Raw genomic sequence first — 12,530 nt, 5'->3', positions numbered from 1 at the left:
ATCTGCCATGTGGGATCTTGTCAAACGCCTATCAAATTATCCATATGGAACTTCCATTGATCAAATTAAGCCATTGTCCTTTGATTAAATATCCTTCAGACTTTGGGCACAGTTTTTTTTATTTACTCTATCAAAACCATTTTGATTTCAAACATCATTAATTAAAATCTTCTTTGAGTTTGTTTTCTAAAGAACATAAGTGCAGCTTCTGCATTCTATAATGGGAATCATTTTGATAGGTCTTGCCTGTACCAATTCCTGAGATTGCATGCCCTTTCTAAAGAAAGCTGCCCAGAATTTGACACAATAATCCAGCTTTATTCAATCTAGTATCTAGAATAGTATACATGTCTTTGCTGTATTTTTGTGCCGCACAACATTTTGTTTGAATTTTTGTTCCTTTGAGTCCATGCCTCTATTTAACAAATAATATTGTTGCCAATAGATTCTCAAAGTCTGAGAACAATGACCTGTTCATGTTAGAGGCATAAATAAGTATTTCTCAATATCACAGGTGCACGTACAGCAACATATGCAAACAGAAGTCAAAAAGGCAGGAATCTGCAAGATTGTGTGTGGGTGAGAAAAAGGGATAAGTGTGGGAGGTGTGCGTGTGAATGAGAGACGCAAATGTGTTTGTGAGCAAATGAGGCGAGTGTGTGTGAGGAGAGGGAGGTGAGTGTATCCAATATGAGAATCAGCTTTCCAGCATCACTTGTCCTACCAAAAAGGACAAAACATAAAACCTTTCTTTTAATAAAGAACTTTTTATTATTAGCAGATTACCCATTGCTAAAGGGGGTACTGCTTCCGGAGGTTAATGTTAAGGGGCCACGGGTGGATGGCTCGGTCAGGGGGCCATGTAGTGGGTGAATGTATTTGTGACTGTGTGCTTCTTCTTAATTCCTAATCAATGCATAGATATAGCTAGAATAGACTTACTTACATTGGAATTCTGTGTTCACACCTATTTTGCAGCAAAAACAGTGGCGTTGACATTATGAGAATTCTTGGGGTTTGCTGATGCTCTTGGCGGGGTCAGTAGATGTTCTGCAGCTCAAAACGTTTGGGAACCCCTGGCCTAACCTCTATTCTTTGGCTTAGTTCCTTAAGTCGTAAAATCAAGTAAAAACTTCAATTAAGTCATTCATTATTTTCTAATTTCCAGTGAAGACAATCCTGGTTTGTGTTAGCTTTCTTCATAACTTAATCCCTGGAATGCATATAGATCATGCTGCTCTACTTTTAAGGCTGATATATCCTTGTCAAGATTAAGTGCCCAGAACTGCTGATGGTACTCTGGTTGTGGTCTGACCACAGCTTTGTGTAGCTGAAGCTTGACTTTTACCCATTGTATTCTAGTCTTCTGGATATTCCTTAAGATACAAAAGCAGTGTTCCAACAAGCTTTTTGAATTCTGTCTGTAGTGGTTCATGACATTTTAATAATGTGTACCTTTGGAGTCTTTTGGAGCTTTACTGTTTCTATCTTTTGCCATTTAGGGAGTAGCCTATATTGCCCTTTGTAGGCCTAAAGTGGAAGATATTTCCCTATATTGAAATCAACTTGCCAAAGTTCTTCTTATTCAATTAATCTGTCAATATTTCAGCAATTTTATGCTTCCATTCACACTGCTTATAATACAACCTATCTTTATGTCATTGGAAAAATTTGGATATGTGGCATTTCATCTCATAATTTAATGTGTAATGAATACAATGAATAGATCCAGTATAGATCCTTGTAGGATGACAGGACATGTCGACACTCTGTCACTTTATACTATTCTCTATCTCCTTCAACTCAGAATTTTCTAAGTCAGGCCGACAATTTGTCTTCTGTTACATCAATTTCAACTTTAATTATCTGCCTCTTATGAGAGACTTTTATCAAATGCCTTCCAGAAGACAAATTCTATGCTTTCAGGTGTTCTTGTAATCTAATAATTCTCAATATGTTCAGAAAGCCATCGTACAGATAGCAACAGGCTCCATTGCTGTAGCAGACTTCAATTGTTACTTTTTAAGTATAAAAAATAAACAATGGATATTGCATAACGCCAGACTGTCAGAGTTCAGAAATTGGCCACTTAAGAGCTTTTCTCTCATAGATTGGAGCATCATGTTAACTCTTTATTTTGTCTAATCACATTCTGCGCAAAATCTTTTCTCTGTTACCTGTGGCCCATGGGTGACTGCTACATGTAAAGGATTTCCGATAACACGCTTCTGTGCCAGTGAAATGCTCTTGCCGACAAATTCTTTGTAGACAGATTCTTCCACAAATATTCTGGATCCTGCTAAACAGCACTGACCTTGATTGAAGAAGAGACCGTGATGAGCTTGTTCAATGGCAAAGTCCACTGCAAAATATGAGTTATTTCATGTTCATTTATGTTTGAAAATTTGGACATCATTTTAAGAAATGTAATGCGGTTTAATTAATTAATTTCTCTAGAAACCCAAAAGTGATCATTAAGGTTGTAGTTAAAACAGCAAAACCACATGGCGTTTTACACCTATATTACATCAGCTAGATTAATTTATTAAGTATTAACATGCAGAGTTTACAAACTTCTATACTTTTGAAATAATTATGTGAAGTGCCATAATATATTTCCAATAATTTGATGTATGGAATTCAATATTAAAAAAGACTTAAAATATTAATAATCACTTAAAATGACTTAATCAGAATATTCTGGCATTTGTTGCATACTTTATTAATTTGGACAATTGGTCCTACTAAACAGTTTAATTTTTAAATCCAGTTTACCAGTTCTGAATTGTCTCACTTAAGATGATAGACATTCTGAGAGGTTACTCGTTGTCTGCTTTATATTCCATAAACAATATAATAGACTTCCTATTGTTTTATTTGATATTTCTTTAAAATGTCAGAAATATTGCTGCCACAGGGAACCTCAAGTTGGGTCCCTCTCATTGCCAGGCTGTGGTGGGGTATAAGCTTCATAGCAAACAACATCAACTTGAGAACAATGAGGCCCAAGGAGATCATACAATTGACAACTGAATATGATTGGAATGAGAGTAGTTCCTCAAATGCCAGGTCATGTAGTTAACATAGAAAAATGTACATTTTTGTTTTGGAAGTTTTATTACCAGTCTCCCTTGCATTAAATATTCTCAGTGAGCCATTCTGGTAGCGTAGTATTAAGCTCAGTTTTGGATTTATGAGATTTTGCAGCTGATATTACTGCACCTAAGTGAGATCTTGGCATAGTTTGTGAGCTACCATTGTATATCACACTGGGAAAGACAACAAATGGAGAACAGCAGGCTTGGACAACAAAGTGCAGTGGCCACTTTCTGAATAATGAATCATTATTTGAATTTTGGCCACAGTTAATCAATTACAACCGGACTTTTGAATAAACAGTTTTTATGCTGTATTCATTTCAAGAAACTAAGATTCATTGATTTAGCTGTGTCCACATTTATAAATGGTGGAACTTAAAGAAGTAATTATTGAGCAACTAGCTTTCAGATTATAACAATGAACAATATAACAGTTTTCTATAAAGGTTTACAATGCTTTGTCAAATTCCAATACAATAAAATGAAGCACACTACCTTTATATTCTAGTTTGATTATATTTCAACATCATAGGTAGTTATGTCTTTCACCAGTAGGTAATAAATTAATCATCACCTGATTGGCACTGCCTACTATTTACAAGCCTGATAATTAGGTAGGATGTCAGAGTGAGGTGGTTGAATTTGCCGCGGAGTAATGGGAATACAAACTTATTCCCAATGCACCTGAATTCAAAAACCAAATTGCCAACTCATTAATGTTAATTCTAAAACAAAACAAAGAGATTAAGATAAAGAGCCTACTCCACAAAGAAAAATGGAGCTGGCCAATATCCAGGCTTGGGTTTACAAGTGATATAACTTCTGCACATATAATGGGAGACAATGGATAGCTCCAGCAAGGAAAGGCCTTAACGCCTCTCTCGCCTTCAAGTCACCGGCTTTTGACTTTCCAGAATAGAGCAGTCTGCTTCATTGGTGCTCTTGTAACTGATCTCAATTTCCTTCCCTCTACCAGAAGCACAATGTCTCTGCAGTATATACGATCTAGAGGATGCACTACATCAACTCTGTAAAAAGCTTATTTTGCCAACACTTTCCAGCTGCTGCCATCTGCCACCAAGAAAGACAGGAGCACTACGGTAATGGAAAATGTATCAATTACAAATTCCACCAGAAGTCACACAGATTGTGAAGTGACGTTTATTGCTGATCTTTCTCTATTGCAGTGTCTAAGTCCACAGAACACCCCACCACCATTTTCTTGAAGGGCACAGTGGTTAGCACCGCTGACTCATGTCATCAGGGACCAGATTCAATTCCTGCTTTGGGTCATTATCTGTATGGAGTTTACACGCTCTCCTCGTGTCTGTGTGGGTTTACTCTGGGTGCTCCGGTTTTGTCCCAAATTCCAAAGATGTGTAGGTTAGGTAGATTAGCTATGGTAAATGTGCAGAGTAATGGGGATATGGTGGGGACATGGGCCTAGGTAAAATGCTCTTTGGAGAATCTGCACATCCCCGTCAAACCAAATGGCCTCCTTCTGCAATGTATGGATTCTATATAACTGAGCCTGGCAATACTATCACTTGCCAATATCACTCAAATCTCAATATCAAGTAAGAATAAACAGAAGAAACAGCTGATGGATTTAAACGGAATAAAATAATAACTTTTAATACTAACAGTCTGCATCGGCAAATATGATGTTTGGATTTTTCCCTCCAAGTTCCAGCGTTACTCTCTTTAGATTACTCTTGCCTGCTGCCTCCTGTATTAATTTACCAACCTGAGTGAAAAATGACAAATAGAATTGTGAATATTGTATTTACATAAATTAAATTCACTTTTACAATGCATAACAAATATTTCATGTACAGTTAATATATTTTGAAAGAAAAATATGGCAGTTATTTATTAATCCAGCAAGATCCCAGAATCTACAATACTTAGGAGACTGAACTGGGCCAGCCATTAAAGTACTGTGGCTGCAAATACTGTGTAACTACCTCTTGGCTCCCCAAAGCCTATCCATCATTTACAAGTCAGGAGTGTGATGGAATACTCTCTACTCGCCTGGATGAGTGCAGCTTCAACAACACTTGAGAATCTCAACACCATCCAGAAGAAAGTAGCTTGCTTGATCAGCACCCCATGCACCACTTTCAACATTCACTCCCTCAACCACTGACACTCAGTGGCAGCAATACGTACCATTTACAAGATGCCCTATAGCAATTCAGCCAGCCTTTTTCAACAGTACCTTCTAAAACCGTGACCTCTACCATCTAGAAGGCAAGTGCAGCTGCACACCAAACACCAATAATGACTTGGAAAACTTCTGCCACTCCTTCACTGTCACTGGGTTAAATCTGGGAATATTCTTCCTAACAACATTGTGAGTGTGTCTACACCACATGGACTGCATTTGGTTTAAGAAGGTGGCTCATCATCACCTTCTCCAAGGGCAATTAGAGGTGGGCACCATACACTGGCCTTGTCAGTGATGCTCACAAACCTGAATGATCAGTTTCTTATGGACACAGGCCGGCTGTACATCCAGCAAGTGGAGACCTTTACTGTTTATGTTTGCGGTGCCTGTTGCCAAAGGACTTTTATGGCCACATGAGTGCAGTTGCTAGCTCCCTGGACCTATGGAATCAGGAAATCACAGCACAGCACACTGCTCTGGCATCCTAGCTTGTTTGATCTCTGTCAAAGTTGACATAATTGCGGGCCTTGGTAAAATTGTCACCTCATGTATGTATTTGTGAGTGGACATTTGAGGTCCCCAAGAGAGCCCTGGAAGAAGCCACTCACAAAGAAGTTCAGCACAGCTGTTACTTTCACAGTTAGTGGCAGTGGATGCCCTCCCAGTCCCTGTGATGCCCATTCCTGGAGAATGTGGCAAGTTTGAGTCACCAGATCTTGAACACATGCAGGCGTCTGCAGATAAGAGATGCAAGTTCTATATATCTCTTGCGTGGTGCCTATGCACAATGTCACTGGAGCCTCATCCTCTGCATCCAGAGGGGGCCTTGCTGCTCTTGATCCTGAGGGATTAGCTTTTTACTTTGGTGAGCTTGGCTCCATCGTAATAATTTCCTCCTCTCTCTTGCCTGTTAGCAATAATGCAGGCAGTGATAAATCCAGGATTCATCTTCCTGAGGGCCTCCTTTCTGCACTGCCGATGAGAAACAGACATGATCCAGCACTAGTCTTGAAAGGACCTCTTTCAGTCACTGACTGGTTTGTGAATGTGGATTCAAAGCTTAGTTCCAGTGTCGAAAATTAATTGCTCAAAAAACCAGGCCAGCAGAGAATTTGTTTCAAGGCGCTTCTTTCTTTCCCCACTGCACACCTCCCCGCAACAAAAACTTTACAGGGCTGACTGTTTTGAGGTTGCTTTGTCCAGGCATTTAGATGTGCTGCTCTGAGTCTCATTGGCAGACTGTACTGTCCCTGTGAGTGTGCAAATCCCTTCCATTGTCCTGCAGAAGCTTAATTTTCAGGTTTCCCTCCCTCCAAGAATCTCTCAATCCTCCCACTGTATTCCTTGATTCCATCATGACTGTGATGGATACCCCTTTGTTATCCCCGGAACATGATGAGGTAGATGTATCTATGGCCCGTGTGAACTTCACCCCTCCCCATCTTGAGGACACTTGCACAATCTGACTTATACCTCCCTCTGGCACCCTTGAATGTAGTAAAAAGTCTGGCAACACAGGTTTAAGTCCAACCAATTTATTTGATAATAAACTCACAAGCTAGTGAGTTTACTATCAAATAAATCGGTTGGACTTAAACCTGGTGTTGCCAGACTTTTTACTGTGTTTACCCCAGTCCAATGCCGGTATATCCACATCATGACCCTTGAATGTCCCATTATATCTTTTCCCTATGTAAAAGCTGAAAATGCCTTCTCTGACGGAGTCTGCCACCTGTGGTCCAGTATGATGCCAGAAACGCCTCAGACCAATACACGTGATATTATGACAATGCCCTGTGCACAACATCTGTGGGCTTGACTGAGGCTGCCCAGATATGCCCTCCCGCTGCTTGGAATGGGACAAGTGCAGTCTTTGCAACCTCAACATCAAAGAGCTTCTTCACTCAGCAATCCCTCCATCTTGGCCCAAAGTTGCCAGACACTGAGTGCAAGTTTGGACAGAACGTGGAAGTTTGAAATTGGTTTCTGCTCTACAGGGGACAAGTGAGCTGTTGGTGAATATCCGATAAGTGGTCAATGACTATTTTTGAAAGGTTTAACTTTGCCCTGCAGCTCATGATAAGATCAGTTAATATCTAAGAGAAAAACTTGAATAAAAAAATTAAGCAATTAGTTAAAGCTCGTAAGTATGGTAGATGTGTTAAGGCTATAGCATGTGGGAAATCATGGACATTGGTGTTATCTAGAGCAAGCATGTCCACAGTGAGTATCTTGTGGTTGAAAGAGCTTCAAGCTCAGAGGCTGAGCAATGGACACTGCAACACACCAGGGACAGCATTACCTTGATGCTTTGTTTCAGGAGGCGGTCACACTCCTTAGAATATAATCTTCTGGTTTGGAAAGTGGTCAGAGATGGGAGAGGGTGACTGCAGCTGAAGCAAATAAGGGAAGCCAGAAGGCAGGAGTGTCAGACACTGCAATTGTCCAACAGGTGTGAGGTTCTTTCAGCTTATTTGGATGAGAGTACAGAGTGGATGAGCTGACTGACCGTGGCACTGTGTAATAGGTAGCAGTTCAAGAGGGGGGAACACATAAGAAAGTAGCGATAGTAGGGGACAGTATTATGAGGGAGATTGACACAATTCTCTGCAGCAATTAGCAAGATTCCAGATGGTTGTGTTACTTGCCCAGTGCCAGCGTTTGCAACATTTATTCCAGGCTGGAGAGGAACTTTCAGTGGGAGAGAATCCCGTAGTGATCCATATGGGTACCAACAATATAGGCAAAATGAGGAAAGAGGTTCTGCATAGAGTTTGACAAGCTAGGCACTATATTTAAAGAGGGAATTGTGGAGGCTGGATTGCTAAGTATGTTCAAAACTGAGATGGACAGTTTTTTAACCAGTGAGGGAATCAAGGGTTATTGGGATAAATTGGGAAAGTGGAGTTGAGGATTATATCAGATCAGTCATGATCTCATTGAATGGTGGAGCAGACTCCTATGATTATTGTCTTATGGTTTGGTTGCTTATGTCAGTCAGTAACTTGCTCTCTCCCCATCCTGACTGCCTCCCTCACCACTCATTCATGTGTCTGCATGCAACCTTCACCATTCTAACCCCTCCAAGCCCTTCCAGTTTATCTTTCTTTACCAGTTAAGTCCTTGCCCCTGCCTCAGGCCTAATTCCCCCTTTCCCCAGTATAAGCATTACCCTGCAGCACATTAAAAGCCTGACCGCTGGTTTGGTGGGTAGAATCTTGACTCTGACATCTCCCTGAAAGTGATGTGGTGCTGCTGAGTCTGCGTTGCTGCAAGCGCTGTGCGTTTCAAGGTAGTCAGACAGATCCTTGGTCATGAGTGAATATAGGTCGCCAGGTACATGGCGCTTATATATTGTTGTGAAACACATTAGTCTAATTGGACGCTAATGTGCCCTCTTGCTTCAGCGTGGAGTGATGATTCCATCAATCAGTCCTTATAATGTTATGTAAATGTATTAAAATGATGTTCACAATGTGCTACAGTCAGAAACGTGGCCAGCCATGGATGACTGGAGCAGACAATCCCAGGTTGCTTTTATAGTGGCAGTAATCTAATTTTTCCTATCTCATGGTATTTTTCGCTCCCACCCACCATGATGTCTATCGTAGACAAGGCCAGGAAATACCGCCCGTGGTTTCTTGATTCAGGTGTGTCTGAATCTGACAAACAAGCTATTAATAATCACCTAGCAATTGGAAATGAATGTCTACATCAGGATATACAGCCAAACAGCTAAAGGATCCACAAAAGTTTGATCTACATTGGAAGATCAATCCAGAATCAGATTAAACTAATACATCTGTCAGCTAGAATTCATGTTATTTCAACAACAGCCTGCAGAATCCATAGATCACCTCATCAGGAGATGCAGAGAAAAGGATACTGTGATTTTTTCAAATGCAGAGCTGACAAACAGAATTTTTGACCTGATGATCACATCCACTCCCACAGTCAAAGATGTGTGGGTTAGGTTGATTGCTAAATTGACCAAAGATTGCCAAAACTTGCTGCTGCTAAGTACAACCGCAAATTGTTGATGCACTCATTGGATTAGCCAAATCCAACAAGACACATAGAAAGCTTGGCCTTCTCCGTTACCAAGGAAATATCCAGCTTTTCATCAATTCTGCAAGGCATGTGTCAGACAAAGCCTTCAGAAAAGGGCCTGTCTGACACATATAGATATGTATAGCTACAAAAAGCCACATATTGATCCACACAGTGGGTACCTTCAAGTAGTAAGAATTACCATCTGTTATCCTGTCAGAAACAGATAAGATTGTTTAGAATCCCTACAGTGTAGAAGGAGGCCATTCAATTTATCAAGTCTGCTCCGACCGCAATCCCACCCAGGCCCAATTCCCGTAATCCCACACATTTACCCTGTTAATCCCCCTGACACTGGGTCAATTTAGCATGGCCAACCAACCTATCCTGCACATCCTTGGACTGTGGGAGGAAACCAGAGCACCCAAAGGAAACCCATGCAGACATGTGCAAACTCCACATAGACAGTGACCCAAGGCCAGAATTGAACCCGGGTCCGTGGCACTGTGAGGCAGCAGTGCTGATCACTGTGCCACTGTGCTGCCCCACCCCAACCCAGTGAAAACAGAAGATGTTTCCTTCGGTCTACAAATTGATTTAATGGACATCAAACTTGGTGATGTTCTTCAAATTAATCTGGTACATTTTGTGCAATTCAAATGCCAACAGCCACAAGAAGAAATGGTGAAAGATTCTGCACTATAGAAAACAACCATTGAAGGATAGTCTGACTCAATTCCACCTGTCCACAAATAAGATTGTTTTGGTCTTGTCAGGATCAATTAAGCATTTTTCAGGGAGATATTTCAAAGTGCAGGCAGGTCATCATAACAGAACCTTTGAGACCTGATATTCTTCAATGACTTCTTCACTCACACATGTGCCTAGGCTTGATGATCAGATTTGCAAGAGAGACAGACTGGGTATGGACAATGACATTGAAGTCATTGTCAAGGAGTGTGTGGCATATCAAGAAAATGTGCTAAGTCAGTGCAGAGCACCACTGATTCCACATGAAAGTCTTACCCATTCTTAGCCCAAAATCGCAAGACCTCTTTCCTGTCCAAGGCACTGACTGCATTGTCATCATCAATTACTTTACCAAATATCCGACTGGTCAACAATTTCACAATACGTCAAGCAAAACTCTGTGTGCACCCTTATTATTTGGTGTGCTCAGAGAGATAATTATGGATAATGGTCCAGATTTAAGGGTATGTGTGAGAAGTATAATATTGATCACATTGCTTGTTCTCCTCCATGACCCTAGAACTGATTGCCAAGCTAAATGAATGATTTGACATCCTTTATTCTCAAATGTAGACAGACCAAACAAGATCTACAAATTGCAATGTTTTATCTAAGAGCAACACCTTGCAGGGGTGGGGGTGGGGGTGGGGGGAAAATTTCACATAAGCCACCCACCACATGAAACAGAGTGGGCAGGGGCGGGGGGCATGGGGAGGCAGAACATGCAAAGGTTCGTTGACCTCAGGTGGGATTTTCTGGGCAAGTGCGGTAGAAAACCTTATATGCAACTATCCCATCACTGGCAGAGCTTATGTTTTGCAGACCAGCACGTACCAATTTACCTATCATTATACATTCTGCACTCTCAGAAGCTACAGAGCAACTTTTAAAACTACAAGCCCAGAACTTTATGTTCAACATTCAACTGCATGCCTTCCTTGGAATCACATGAAATTGCTTGAGAAGACCTTGGGGCATGCAGTCTGACATCTTTGCACAATGTGCAATTTTTGGTTGCTGGCATGCACATGAGTTGGCAGCATACCCACCGACAATCAAGAAGCCACTTTAAATCAATCAAACACCAACTGTTGGAATTCTACATTGCCCATCTGCCTTTACAGTTGGTGGTTGGGCTATTTAGGCTTTATGTTTAAGCTGTAACCTTGAACCATGGTGGGATGAAATGTTAGCGCTCAAATAATATTAACAAATAGGTACTGAGGTATGTTTATCATTGTGGTGCCTAGCCACTCGGGGCAGAGATTTTTTTCAACCAATGTTTACTTTTTCCGGGTTGGCAGTTCCCTGAGACAGCTCCGCATTCACTGTCCCCCTGAGACAGCACACTGGAAGCGCCAGTCCGCACCCTTCCTTTTCTTGGAGCTTCCCATTTTTCCACCTTCCCTGGCAATGCTTAGTCTCTCACACTGCACATTTCACGCTGGATGGTTGTTGATTGGGCAGCCAGTGTGAAATCACACTCAGGGCCAACCACAACCAGGAGCACATTTGGTGCCTGCTTTCGGGCCTACCAAATGCACTCATCCAACGGGTGAAAATGTTAGGCCCAAGAGATGACCAACATACATGATAAAAATGCAGGTACAAAATTGTCTAGTTTACATTTGGGACATGTTCACACCCAAAATCAGACATAAGGTACATGGTAACCAGCCAGGGGATAAGGTTTTGTTCAGAACTAAGGTCCACTGAAGTCAGTACACTGAAAGGTGTAATTGAGGACAAATCAGACCATTCCAATTCTTCAACCACAGATGTGATGGGAAGTCTTCTTTTACTCTTTCATGAGCTGTGAATTTCACTTGCAAGGCCAGCATTTGTTCTTTATCCCAAATTGTTCCTGAAAAGGCTGCTCTGATGAGCACATGAAATTTCTCCCTGCATTAGAGTATCAACCATCGTTTATTTCGTAGCACTCTCAACTCTGAGTCTCCAGGTTTGAGTCCCAGTCCAGGGCTTGAGTACAAAAGTCTACAGTGGCACTCCAGTACAGTTCTAAGGGAGTGCTGCACGGTTGGAGGCACTGTCTTTTGGATGAGATGTTAAACAGGTGCTCCATCTGCCTGCTTGAATGAATGCAAAAGATTCTATGGCACTATTTTGAACAAGAGAAGGGAACTTAACCCCTTGACCTGACCAATTCTTATCCCTCAATCGACATCACAAAAAAGGATTGTGTGGTCATTATCACATTACCATTTGTGGGAGTTTGCTGAGTTTACATTGACTGCTATTTCCCAAATTAAAACAGAGAAGAAATTCAAAAAAACTGGAAAGCACTTTGAGATTTCTGATGCTTGTGAAAAGTGATATAAATGCAAATTTTCATTTTGGCCATGTCCCAGGAACAATTTCATGATAGTGATCACTCAGCCGTTCCATTCCATTGCTGCAGGCTAATTCGCTGGAGCGAGGTAGCTTCTTGCGAGCTGTCCCCA

The 12,530-nt window shown here is 41.2% G+C and overlaps 1 protein-coding gene across 2 annotated transcripts in view; it reads right to left on the bottom strand.

Annotated features, from left to right (window-relative positions):
* Positions 1-12,530, bottom strand: part of LOC145343078 (retinal dehydrogenase 2-like) — a 72,932-nt gene that overhangs the window by 22,727 nt on the left and 37,675 nt on the right. For both annotated transcript variants that reach the window (XM_080188924.1, XM_080188926.1), the window contains 2 exons: positions 4,743-4,845; positions 2,178-2,362 (listed from right to left, as the gene is read on the bottom strand). In XM_080188924.1, the coding sequence (XP_080045050.1) occupies positions 2,178-2,362; positions 4,743-4,845 (288 nt within the window). The remainder of the gene's footprint in view (positions 1-2,177; positions 2,363-4,742; positions 4,846-12,530) is intronic.

This window comes from Carcharhinus amblyrhynchos, chromosome 5, assembly GCF_965287045.1.
Source record: "Carcharhinus amblyrhynchos chromosome 5, sCarAmb.v2.hapA, whole genome shotgun sequence".
NCBI lineage: Eukaryota > Metazoa > Chordata > Chondrichthyes > Carcharhiniformes > Carcharhinidae > Carcharhinus > Carcharhinus amblyrhynchos.
This window is presented reverse-complemented; position numbering and strand designations above follow the sequence as displayed.